A 13335-nucleotide genomic window follows, 5' to 3' on the forward strand; every position below is an offset into this window, starting at 1 on the left:
TAACAAAATAAAACACTCCCACAACATGATTTTGCTAACTGGTTTGTCAAATTGACAGCCTTCAATTAAGCATTACAGACTTCCAGTATAACTGAAACCCCTAAAAGGGAAATGAAGGTTGCATGAGGCAGAAGGTTTTTCCCCATCAGTGGGGAACATTGAATCCACATGGCTAACCAGAAGGCAAATGCAAAATAACTTTTTCTTGTTTTGTTCTCAAATGCCACTACTGTTTTTTGTTATTTTTAAAGAAGTGAAAAGTCATTTTTACATGTGTTGGCATTATATGATGATAAACTATAAAGTTAGACTTGGACTTTTAACTGTAGGTGGTAGCAAAAGTAGTTTCTTGTCTCAAATATTTCTATTTATCGTTTGTACTTCATATATGAATATGGGGTTCTGGCTAAAATTCCTGCTAGTTTTAATATAGCTGTGACAACATCAAATACTATGTATTTCTTGCACCAGAATTGAGGTAGACTGGGGAGTATGTTGTCCTCTGTATTTACTGAGGTGCTTGCAGTATTCCTCTTGCTGGGAAAAACAGTCTTTCTGTATCTGTTTTTTCTTGACTGTGGCTTTTAATGGCTTTCCAAAATCAACTATGTTTTTTTTCCCTTTGTTTTCTTAAAAAGATTTGACTAGCAAGCACCTTCAGGACGTGTGGTTTATTTAATTTAGGAAGTGAGGGTGGGAATTTCAAAGGTGCTTAAGGGGTCAGAAGTGCTAGTTCTGCTTATGCGCTTCAGGGCTTTTGTTCCTAATGATATGGGCACAAAATAACTTAGGCATTGATAGCTGGTTTATGGAAACTTGTAGCTTGCTGATGCCACTGTATCTGCACACATTCACACTCCTGCTCCGTGTGGAGTGCAGGAGTGCTGTTGTTTTTCCCGAGGGGTAAGTTACGTTGGTTTTACCCAACAATAAAAGCATACATGCTAATAGCCACTTGATTCACACCATGGGAAGTTGTTGTGCCCATACTACGTTGCTTAAATACTCTAAAACGAAACCCAACAAATTCCAGCCCATAATACTGATATGGAGGCATTCAGAATATTGTACTTGCATCAAAAGGCTTTTTAAAAAGAAATCTTCAGACAAGAGCACTCTAACAATTTTGTTTTTAAGTGATTGTGTTGACAAGTCTAATAGTGCTCTAATACTAATATCTATGCAGCACTAAAGACTTCTGAGGTGTTTTGTAAATACTTGGGCTATTCTGCTGAATTTTCAGGTCTCTTTGTGTTATTTCAGTATTTGACCTAAGTGAAACTTTTTGTATCGGAAATGCATCTTATGGAAATCTAATCCTTGTTTATCTTGAATAAATTGTCTTTATGTTGAGTTTTTTCTTTTAACTCCAACTTACTGTTTCATGAAGCGAGTGATAGACAGTCAAGCAGAGAAACTGAAAGAACTGGACAAGGAAATCCGTCCCTTCCGACAGAACTGGGAGGAGGCTGACAGCATGAAGAGCAGTGTAGAATCCCTCCAGAACAGAGTGACTGAGCTGGAAAGTGTTGACAAAACTGCAGGGCAAGGAGCTCGAAATACAAGTAAGTGGAAGCAGAAGGGTCCGAAGTACTCAGTGCGTTGTCAAAGGAGAAATGGGACTGGTTGAATGCCACTCCCATTGCCATTTTCCTGTGGAGCATCAAAAATGCTGATCCTTCTGATTCATAAATAGGGAACTATGTAGTTGCTTTGTTAATGATGTGGCATTGCTCCGTGATGTTTTTTAGGTTTGTTTCTTGTTTTTTATTTTTTCTTGACCCTTGCCTTGATTATAACTTTAGTTCATTATAAATGCTTCTTCCACTGATCTTTGAAAGCTAATAGCTTTCAGCAGCTTCTTTAAATGTTGTCTCTGTATTGACAAGTCATCTTTTGTTACTGTTCTCACCCATGAATAGATCAACATTACTGTTTCCCACTTGAAATCATGTGTTCTGCTGTCTATTACAGAGCTATATTTGTATCCCAAAGAATACTGCAGGGATGTGCTTGAGTAACAAGGTTATTGCCATACTTGTTGAATGAAGTAAAAACCTGGAGTTTATGAAGATAGCATAGAACATTCATAAGGTTTTAAATGATAAGGGCAAGCAACTTGACATTTGAACAGATGTGTGTGCAACAAACCTACCTTACAAATGCATCTGTTTCTCAGTATTTCATGTTGGTCAATTTTGCCAGTATGCAGAGAGAATGAGTAACGCTACTTCTCATGCAAGGGAAAGGAGACATTAAAAATAGACCTTCTTCTGAAGTGACTGACTATACAGTGCAGAGCTAAGCTTGAATTTTGTGCTATTACAATGAACTTGAGACAAGGTAAAGGCACTTGACTTCTCAGTCGAATAGTGAGAAGAACATTTTGAGTAATCGGTGGTGCCTCTGAATTTCAGAGGGATTTTGTGGAATCTGTGACTCCTTCCAAGGCCTTCGCTGCCAATAATAACCTGCAGATAACGCTATCAGGTCTTCTCTCCAAAAAATGGGAGCCTCTGTAGTTACATTGCTCACTGATCTGACAAAATTTCTTAGATGACTGGACTTTCACTGCATGCATCATTAATACCCGTGGATGTAAAAATCCCAATTAACCTGGTTTCTGGCTGGCAAGCTGTTGGCTGTAGAAATTGTTTCAAAAGTGACCAAATGTAGTTTGGTTCTTGGGGAAGGAGATGTTTGTGTATACGATAGCAGTATTGGTGATAGATTTTTACAATCTTGAGAAAAAACTCTTCTCTTACCCCAGTCTTCTCCGTTTTCTAACAGGCCTGCTAGAGACACAGCTGAACAGGCACGATCAGATGCTGAGTGTTCATGATATTCGGCTGGCTGACATGGACCTCCGATTCCAAGTGCTAGAAACTGCCAGTTACAACGGAGTACTAATTTGGAAAATTCGAGATTATAAACGTCGGAAGCAAGAGGCAGTCATGGGGAAGACTCTGTCCTTGTACAGCCAACCCTTTTATACTGGATACTTTGGCTACAAGATGTGTGCCAGAGTTTACCTTAATGGAGATGGCATGGGAAAGGGGACGCACTTGTCGCTGTTTTTCGTCATAATGCGTGGAGAATATGATGCATTGCTTCCTTGGCCATTTAAGCAGAAAGTGACTCTAATGCTAATGGATCAGGGACCGTCTCGACGCCACTTAGGAGATGCTTTCAAGCCAGATCCCAACAGCAGCAGTTTCAAGAAGCCAACTGGAGAAATGAACATTGCGTCCGGCTGCCCAGTCTTTGTGGCTCAAACTGTTCTAGAGAATGGAACGTATATTAAAGATGATACTATTTTTATTAAAGTCATAGTGGATACATCGGATCTACCAGACCCCTGACATACGATGGGGGAGGCAGATTAAACAGAAGACAACTCCATTTGGGGGTTTTGTATCAGTTTGTCTTCAATCAGAGGTCCTAAAGCTCACAGAACCACCTTGTGGAACAGACGGAAGAGTTTGAAGGCATAACTGCATAGGGTCCAATTGCGAAAGTAGCAACACATTAAGAAATCATACCATGGTGTATTTTTTAATAGAACTAGCGACACTTAAACTCTGAAGAATCATTTATCCCTCATGAGGATAATGATTATGGTCAGAGAGGGTTTTTGTTTTTGTTTTTAACTTATTAATGATCTAGTCAATTGGAGGTGAAAAGACATATACAGTATGTGCTGAATAAATTACTGACTTTTATTTCTTTAAGCTAGAATACAAAAAAAAAACAAACATTCACATGTGGGCTAGCTGGAAATTGTCAGCATGTTAAAGAAGAAATGAAGTAATGTTGCAATTATATTATTTGAAAAACTGAGGTGCAATCTTGTCTGAAATATAGTATATTGTCTTTTTAAGGCCTCATCTGGTCTCTGTTTTAATAATTACTTTGTCAGAAGATCTTGGAAAAGTATCCATGTCTTCTCAAAAGTATCTGAATCAAAATCATATTTTTATTTAAAGTTCTATTGTTACAGAAAACATTTTATTTTAAAACTGTTGATAGACTGATATTTCTTGGAAGAAAAATAGAAGAAATCAAACACTGGTTATCACTTGTGATAGGAAAAAAAACTATTCAATTCTGTTATTTCTCTTTAGAAATGTAAACCTACAATATATGTCGTAGTTAATGACACTATTTCAAAATTAAGGAAAAATCACTCATGGATGCTGTGCATCATTATCAGATTTATAATTGTTTTCACCCTAAAATAGGGCATTTGTTGAACTTTGGAGTTCTAAACGGAATCCTGTACATTTTTTAAAGTTCTGCCCCATGCTTTCCAATCAAGCTATATATGTTGCACATTATGCTGTCAGCAGTATATAGTATATTCAGTATTGGGGAGGAGGATTAGTGCTGAAAAAAGCCTATATGTTTGTTCCGTACTAGCAGCCATTGCTTCTTAAGGACAAATCAGCCATGTCTTAATACAGTGATGGTGGCTTGCATGCATACATGTGCCTTAGGTGTGCTGTGCTGCTTATAAACCATAGCTTTTTATTCAGATTGATTCTGATATCTGAAATGGTAGTTTAATTGGACTTCAGGCATAATGTTTAGCCTTGTCTTCAGAGCCCGTAGGCACCTTGTGATGTGCAGAATCGAAGCCAAATCCCATTTCCTTGGCTTCTGGAGCTTCTATGACTTGGCCATTGCAGAATCCACCTTACTCAGGTGCCAAAACGTTATGCCCAGTGCTCCTATGGAGCTCGGACTAGACAGTCTCCATGGCCAGCGTGAAGGAAGGTGACATTTTTCCTCTAATGCCTGTGGTCGTAAGGTGGCATCACTTGAAACAGACTCATCCGAGAACTCTGTGGGGCTGTGAATATATATGCTCATGGCAGCTTTTCATGGTAGACGAGCATCCTAACAGGGAATGCCCAGGCTTCTTTCCTCTAACAGCCTGAACTTTAGTGGAAAGCATTTGCTAGCACTGAAACATGCTGATTGCAACCTGCTGTGTTCATCTGCTTCTATTTAATAGCCTGTGACAAGCAAGTCTAGTGACATAGCCTGACTGTGGTGCTTCTTAAAATCCAAGAACCGCTTCAGCAGAGCGGGCTTGCACCGCTGTGTTAAGCCTTCGTGGGCTTGAAAGAAGATGGTGCATCTTAGTCTTTAACGTCAGGTCGTATCAGCTTTCTGCTTTTTGAGGCATAGTCACAATTTTTGTCTAAGGTGCAGTTGAATTCATGCCTTTGTATTTCAGCTTGTCTTTGCTCTTGTCTTTTTTGGCTGTGCCTTCACACACAGTGCCTGCAAGAAGTATTTATGAATATACAATGCATGCTAAGTGGTCTTCATGGGTTTCCCAGGCACCTGCTAGAATACTGCCTGCTGCTGACAGTCCCGACCGTCAGTAGCAATTTGTCTTCCTTTTCTTGCCTTCCATTGTCCCGGTACTGTATTCCCGTTATGGTACACAGCTGTCAACAGGTGCAAGCTAAAATATGGAGGCATGTGCTAGCATTGAATTTCTAGCACAGAAGGAGGACGTTCTGCACAAGAGATAAATATCTATAGATATACCTGCATCTATATCTGTAGATATGATTACATGGCACTTGCAGTTTTATGCAGGCTGCACAAGCAAACCCATCACTTATGCTTTCGGGCGGAGGTTCGCTCAACCCGTGTCATTTTAATAATTGTGAATGTAGGCAGCTGAGCTTTTGTGTTTGTGCATCACAGAATTTTACTGAAAACAGGATTCCCAAGTGGAAATGTCCAAAGGACTCTCCTCCCATTGCTAATGCATGTCTTGCAAACCTAAATGAAAACGTTTGGCCATCTCAAAACAGTTTATATCCTGTTTCAATCTGGGACTAGGAGGAGATTTCTGGTGTAAGCAGGGCCCAGCATATTCTGCAGATTTGTGACTAAAGTTTCCAACTCCTGTGACAGAATTGCGCTTCTAAATCCAGGCTCTAAAAGAGGAGGAAAAAAAAAGTTTCCAGCCTTTGTGATTGAAAGAGGACTTTGAAACATGTGAAAAGTGTGAACTAATAGGGAAGTCTTCCTGAGTCTGCACACAGCCTAAACTAGTAGCTTTAAGAGATCTGAATATCTCCTCTTAGCGGGATATTGACTCAGAAACTTCGTAGAGAAGTTAAAATACGAACACTGCTAACTCTATTAATGCCGATCACTGTAGCAGAAACATCAGTCACTGTTGTTATTTCACAGATCTCTATGCTGCTTTCCACATCTCCCAAGTGCCAAAAGCACCAGCTGCCAGAGTCTTCAGCTTCACTTGGGCAGCTTTTATAATGCAGTAATGTGCTATCAATATAAAAATATTTTTGCATATATGCTTTTTATCACAGTTAATAAAACGGAGGCCTACTGCACTTACTTTTTAAAACTACATGAAGCTGCCAGAGAATTTCCAGTTTGCCAACGCTGCGTACTGTGAAATCCGGGATCTTGCTACACAAATGTAAACACCGCCTGCTGTGGAATACCCGAAGCCTTGACCTGACACCCCTCTGTCCGCAGAACTCACAGGCCATCTCTGCAGAGTTCTTACTGTGTACATAGGAATCAGTTTCCTCTGCTTTCCAGCAAGGAGTATGTAGCATTTTGTGAAAACAGGGCCGCTGTATATTCTCTAAATTGGAAGGAAAGATACCTGGTGCTTTACTCAACACTTAAATAATTTATTTATTTTTTTTTTCCTATCATTGAAATGCCCTTTATCCTTTTTACTCTGTTTCTGATCCAGATATCCAAAGGTTTTTAGGGAAGGTCTATTCAAAGTGGTTCATAAGGCAACAGTCTGCCCCCAGACGTACTCTTGAACCCCTAGCACCTTGTGTGGCGTGCCATTATTGCAAAAAGGGGTCCCAGAGTATTTCCATTACTATGAGCAGTGTTTCTGCAGTGGAACCTTTTTTCCCTCTGCTTAGTAGTTCTTAGCAGTGCACATCCAACGTCTCTTGCTAGTGTTCTTTCTTAGTGATGATGCTCCAGGTGATGTACGAGCCTCTTTCATTTCCAGCTTTCTCTAGGGAGATGCCAGTGAGAATCTGGATGCTGCCCTTCTTGTGCGTTGTTCAGCACAGGGGCACGCATCTGTTATTTAGAAAGTCTCGAATTCTAAACAGGATGAAACTATTTCGGTTCAAAGACCAACCCGCGATGATTACGATTGACCGTGTCTGCATTACTTCCCTGATCTAACTAAAGGGGTCTTGTTTCAGTTACTGTCTACATGGTACACCTTCAACTGCTGACTTACAATATGCAATGTGGATTTCAGCCTTGTACTGTAAATGTTCTTCACAAAGAGAATGTGCAATAGGAAAATGGGAAAGGTGGCATAATTTTGATGAAAAATATGGGTAACATGCTAGCTTTCTTATAAATATGAAAACCAGTTTGTCCTTTTCCAGTGGGTTCTCCTACTTGGAAAAGGAGAAGTTGAAGATATGTGCCTGTTTCTGTGCCTGGTGAATTTCTCAAATGCAAAGATAATAGAGATTTGTGTTAGTTGTAATTTAAGTGTTGAACCCATGAGTGTTAGGTTGTGATTGTATCGCTCGTGTTTCTCGGCTTGCCACGATTTTGGCTTGTTGAGTTTAAAAGGTACCACCTATTTGTATTCCATCATCCGTAATAGGCAGTTCACCAACAATGCAGGGTTTCTGTTGTGTGTGATATTTTTTGAATTCTATTTTTTTTCTTTGTGTTCTGTTTTTAAAACACTGGTGCTGTTTGGTCCAAGACAGAAGCGTGTAGGGAGTGACAAGAAAAGTTGCCTGCACCGCAGAAGAGTGAAAAACGTTACTGCAGTATTGATGCCTTGTTATGATTTAACTATGCAAATATACAAATAGGTGAGGGGGAAAAATTCTTGGGTTGCATACCTAATCTCTTAGTTCTTGCTCTTTAAAATGCTCACAGTGTAGGTACATACATATGCGTACAGACATGCATGCACATATATATGCAAAGTCTTTTATTTTATGTAGAAGTGGTGAAACAAAACCCTTTCCCCTCAGTTCATACTTGATCAAGTGGTGCAAATACAACTTGCTGCTGCTAAGGGAAGGTCTGGGCTAAGGGCAAACTTTGGATTCCCATCTTCCAGGTTTGAAGGCTTGTGCATAGCAAACAAACCATTTGTTGACAGGGAAAATGAGCAATTTGCTTAGCCTTTCTGGAGACCTTGGAACGTCCTCTAGGACACATCCTTCCTCATACTCAGCTAATTAGGAGATTCCTGTTTTTTAAACTAGCAGAGAGATGGGCAACTTGTTAATTGCAAACTCAAATTTTCTTTTTAATTTGGGAACAAAAGATAAAAAAGCTGGATCCCTTCTTCAAATTCCTGCCCTGTTCAGTCAGTACCTCTGTGGTTCTGGTTGACCTAGGAATTGTAGCTACTGCAATAAAATTGCTCAGTTCTGGAGTTCAGTCTGTCTGAGAGTAGCTTCTAGTGCTCTGTACAGAGATAGTAAGTATTCTGCATCTGCAAATGTTTTCTTACAGCAAGTGCTGTTCCTCTTCTGGAAGAAGGAAACTGAGGATGAGATGTGACAAAAGGGATCTCCTGGAGCCAGTGCTAAATGAGAGGTTCCAGTTCCTTGGTGTCATCTTCAAATCACTAGGTTTAATTATTAATGCATTTGCCCCTCAAAGGAACCGAAAAACAAGTTGATGTACCTTAAAGGCCCACATCAAGACAGTAAGGGCTAGAATTAAACATACAAGCTGTCGTGATTTGGGGTTGTGTGTGTATGGCAGCCCAGACATTGCTAATGACCTGACTGCTTTGCAGAGGGGAAGGCCAGCACAACGAGTGAGTAACAGCAGCAAACCTGTGTCCTGCTCTGGGTGTTGAGAATCGCCCAACAAAGCCCCAGCTGACAACTCAGCTGAGGAGGGAGAACGATACCATTTTCAAGTGGATTAATCTTTGTTCTGCCAGCCTGTAGTGTGACTGACCATTTCTTTCTTGTGGTTTGTTTGTTTTTTTTTTCTTTAAACCAAATTACGGAGGGCTTAATTGATCTTTCCTGCCTCTTAATCTAGGCCTTTGCTGAGAAGCACCAGATAATGAAGGTTGTGGAAAACTTTGGAATGCCAATTCAGGGACATCCTCTTAAGATTTGGAAGAGTAGAGATACACGAGACATAAGGGATCTGACTATTCCTATTTCTCTTCTAATTTATAGGCAAGACTGCAGCTTCTGTCTTCCATTTCATGATCTTAGTGTAGATATTAGGCTGTGTTTTGTTTTGTTTTATCTTTTTTCCCTCCAAGTTAGGATTAGTTCCTTAGGGTTCAAATAAGTTCTAAATTTCACAGAGGAGCACCTGAACCAAAATCCTGGATCCAAACATCCCATCCTTGATGTGAAATTCAGATCTGGATCCCAACTCTGTGGCTTACTTACCTGCCCGTTCAGGGAAGGGTTTGTCGTCTCTGTGTGGTGTTCGTGTTTTTGGTCCTTTGGAACTAAGCTTTTAATTTGGTTGCCAGTTCTGCAAGGACTTTTTAACTTCTTAGCGATGCCGGTGTTCACACGCTCCATTGCTGGCAGTGCGATGCGTAGTGATAAAATTTGACTCTGTCTAAGGGTTACTGAGATAAACCAGCATTATCCATCCGTAAGGGTCATTTTCTTGCGTAGTGTTCTGAGCTTCAGATTTGAAAATAGCTCACCTTTGAAAGGACACATCTTCCAACTATGACCTGCGTCACTGGCAGAGAGTTGTATAATCTGTACTTGTGGAATGGGAAGGTACAAGCTTCCATTGTTGCTGATGCATCATGTGATCCACCTATTTTGTTTTTCTTATAGCTGTTGTTCAGTTAATATATTTTTTCAGTTTTATAGAGAAAAAAAAAAAAAAAAGGAAAGTTCAGGATTTTTTCTACAAGCTATAAAACTCCAATGATTTAGTTGTGACTAGAGAGCTGTGAAAAATACCCTATTAGGAGACGGTGGACTAGACGTAGGTCCATTTCTCTTAGACAAGTAGGATAACCTTTAAGATGCATGGAACAACATAATAATCGGGAAAACTAAAGCTGACATTTGTTTCCAAGAAATTCTGTAAGAAATATCTATGGAAAAGACATCAGTGATCAAGAACAATGTACAAATTAATGTGTTTAAAACTTGTGTAACCATTTCTTTAATCTCATACTCTTCAGTGAACGGTACACTTGTGTTCAGTTTTATGATCAAAAACAAAGACCAAAGAAGGCCAACCTCATTTGATTGTGTATATTCTGCCTGTCTTAATTATCAATAGCTGTAAGGATACAGTGCAAGTGATCTGGTAACCAGTGGTTCTCGTCCTTTTCTTTTAGGGGGAAAAACAACTTTAAAATGTATAATTTATTGCTCAGCAATAACCATGTTGTTAAGATAATAATAAAAAAAGAGAATTAGCAACATGTCTTAATTTCCCAATAGCATTATTCTATGTTGTATTTCAGTTTACTGTATATTGTGTTTTTGTATTTATTTGTGTTTGGAGGTCTTGCTATGTCTTTTTGTGTTTAAATGCTAATAAACAAGGACAGTGTGTAAGAGTATAGAATGCAAAACTCTGAAATGCTAAACTGTGTTATTAAAGGAAAAATAAATCTAAGTAGGAAATCATATTTTTTACAAAAACTGGTGTGTTGAATTTGAATGATTGGTGTTGTCTTGCAAACAGTGTATTAAGACACATCATTTCTCCTCTGTGTACCCACTGATACCGTGGCTGTTCAGTGCTTTGCACACCTGATCAGCCTTATGACATTTCCCTTCCTCTTTGCGGGAAATTTGCCATAAATGTTATCAGAGTCCTACTTTCCATGCGATAACTCGGTTAGAGTAAGTCAGGCGATGGTGCTCATTCTAACATCAGTGTCAAGAGTCCTCAAGCAAATGGAGTAGAAATAATTGAAATGGCTTTTCATGCCCTTGTGCCTTTTGCTTTTCCAGATAGACGAGTGAAGGGAGAGATAGTGTGGCTTGAATGTCCTAAAACGTAGATTTTTTTTATTGTTCTCCCATGTTGCTAGTGTTTTTTTTTTTTTTTTTTTTTTTTTTTTTTTTCCTCAACTCAAATGTATTTGAGGATGGGGGTTGGGGGTGGGTTTGTGTGAAATCATGGATAACTGCGGTCTGTAAAAGTAACATGGTGCTTTGAGGTGGCTGAAGCAATAGTATTTCCACCATGTTTCAAATTTGGTGTGGTGGTGGAAGCAGATTCCTGGGGTGGTGTGTGAAGCACAGCGCATTGCACTGGTCTCTCCTACCCAGTAGCTGCCCGCATTGCTGGCAGGTAGTTTAAATGTGAGGGAAAGCCTGGAGCATGTAGGTGTGCTCTGAGATTTTTATTTTTTATTTTTAATAGGGAGACCAGACAAAAGGTGAACACAGGAAGGGGGACAGGGTGAGAGGGTAGGGTGGCTAAGACAAGCAATTCTGCACACAGTGGGACCGAAGTGGATATTCCCTTCTGCTGCTGAGAGAAGTCACTTGTAAGTGACTCTGGATGCTCTGGCATGCCCTGCCCTGCACATTGCATTTTCCACTCTTACTCCCACAGCCAGCACTCGAGGCCACACTGAGTAAAAGCTCTTCATACCACGCTGTGGAGCACAAAAAGAGGGCGAGCTTCCTCGTCTTTTAACTTAGTGGGTTACTTTCAAGCAGAGCCTTCATAAGGAAGAGCAATCTTTGCTATCCCCAGAGCTCATTCTTTTTCCAAATATTTTGCATGGTGCTGTTCAGACTTGACCCTGATGTTACAGTGCAGCCGGATAGGTGGAGAAGCAGCAAATTGCTTTAAACACAAAGGCAAACACGGATCCTCTCCTCACCTCCCTCCTCCTCCTCCTTCCCCCAGTCATGAATTATAATAGAAGTGATACACTACCCTCTTCCTGACAAGAATAAGGTTTTATAGGTGCTTTCTGTTGCACGACAGGTCACGGAAGGCACCTTCCAGCTCTGTGGCGTGCTTTCCCCAGGAAGGTGATGCATTGCCTCGGGTGACAACAGCGGCGTGCCAGCTCTTGAAGCATGGAGCAGCAGGTGACAGCGGGGTGAAGAGCTCCTGGTGTGGTCTACAGAGGGTGCTGTGCAGTCGTGTACATCTCCCAGACCTGGACAGGGTGCTGGGGTCATCACTTGCGAGAATTGCAGGGGAATTGCTATTTTTTAATGTGTTTTAATAAGTTTTCTAGCATTTCAAGCGTTGGGTTTGCTTACTGTCTGGTAAAGATAAATGTTTTTAAAGCCTCTGACTTCCTGGCCCTGCGGAAGGTTTTGAAAACTCCCTAGCTCACCAGGATTGCCTACTTTGGTGTGTCAAAGTCCTGGAATTGTTTGAGGAAGGCTGAAATAGCCGGTGGTCAAAAGAAGTGGTGAAAGAGGTGATCGCCCCCTTCCTTCCCCAAAGCTGTTGTTCCATGACTCAGCTGTGTGGTTGCTTCCTGCGCAGCTGGGTTGAGCCCTGAAGGCTGTCACTGTCGCATAGTGCCTGGTTTGTCCTTGTGTGGTGCCAAACTTCTGCTGTTTGCCTAAACAGGCCATGGCCCGTGTCCTCTCTTGCCACCCTTTGTGATCACTTGCTTCTCTGGGAAGTTTGCCAGAAGGAAGTTTGCCAGAACTACCAAAACTGGAGCCTTGGGGTGACTCAACCAAGCAAGCTGGCAAAACAGTTTTGCTGTGGCTGTTAATTTTCCAGAAGCTGGACATGGAAAGCACCCTGGGAGAGATCACGATGTAGAAATACCCTTTATTAGGCAAATTGTAAGGTCACACTGGCACCTAGAAAGGGCAAGTCCACCCCAGCTCTTCAGTCCATTGGAGTGGCCACCAGGGCTGAGTCTGTCAGTAGCTGATGCTGGAACGTGATTCCTGCTCTTGTGTGTCCTGTGGGCTCATGAAAATCGAAAATGGCTCAACCTGGGAGACAAAAGGAGAGCTGAATGCCCATGGGCCAGGCTGGCAAATGCAGATGAGACTCCATGGGAATGGCTTTGGCCACAGGGACTGCAAATTGGATTAAGAGGTGTTTGGCCACAACTTGTGGTACCGGCTACAGCTGGTAGAAACCTGTGTTTTGACAGCGTGGTTGAGCTGATTAGAGGCAGGAGTTGTTTGCAGACATTGCTATGGACACTCGACTGCTGCTTTGTGCCAACACAGCAGCTCCTGCAGAGGAGATTATTTCAATCAGCCCTGGCTGGTAAAAACAGCATCTGTCTGAGGGCGGTTGGTGAGGTGCCTCTAAGAGTGTCCCCTGCCACTGCCAGCAGGCAAGGCTTGAGCTGGTCCCCAGCTA

General features: G+C 41.2%; 1 protein-coding gene across 12 annotated transcripts in view; it reads left to right on the top strand.

Annotated features, from left to right (window-relative positions):
• Positions 1-10667, top strand: part of TRAF3 (TNF receptor associated factor 3) — a 71052-nt gene extending 60385 nt beyond the window's left edge. For all 12 annotated transcript variants that reach the window (XM_084521789.1, XM_084521778.1, XM_084521779.1 and 9 more), the window contains 2 exons: positions 1391-1565; positions 2791-10667. In XM_084521789.1, the coding sequence (XP_084377915.1) occupies positions 1391-1565; positions 2791-3362 (747 nt within the window). In that variant the 3' untranslated portion in view covers positions 3363-10667. The remainder of the gene's footprint in view (positions 1-1390; positions 1566-2790) is intronic.
• The last annotated feature ends 2668 nt before the right edge of the window (positions 10668-13335 follow it).

The sequence above is a fragment of the Aythya ferina genome (assembly GCF_964211825.1).
Source record: "Aythya ferina genome assembly, chromosome: 5".
Classification (NCBI taxonomy): domain Eukaryota; kingdom Metazoa; phylum Chordata; class Aves; order Anseriformes; family Anatidae; genus Aythya; species Aythya ferina.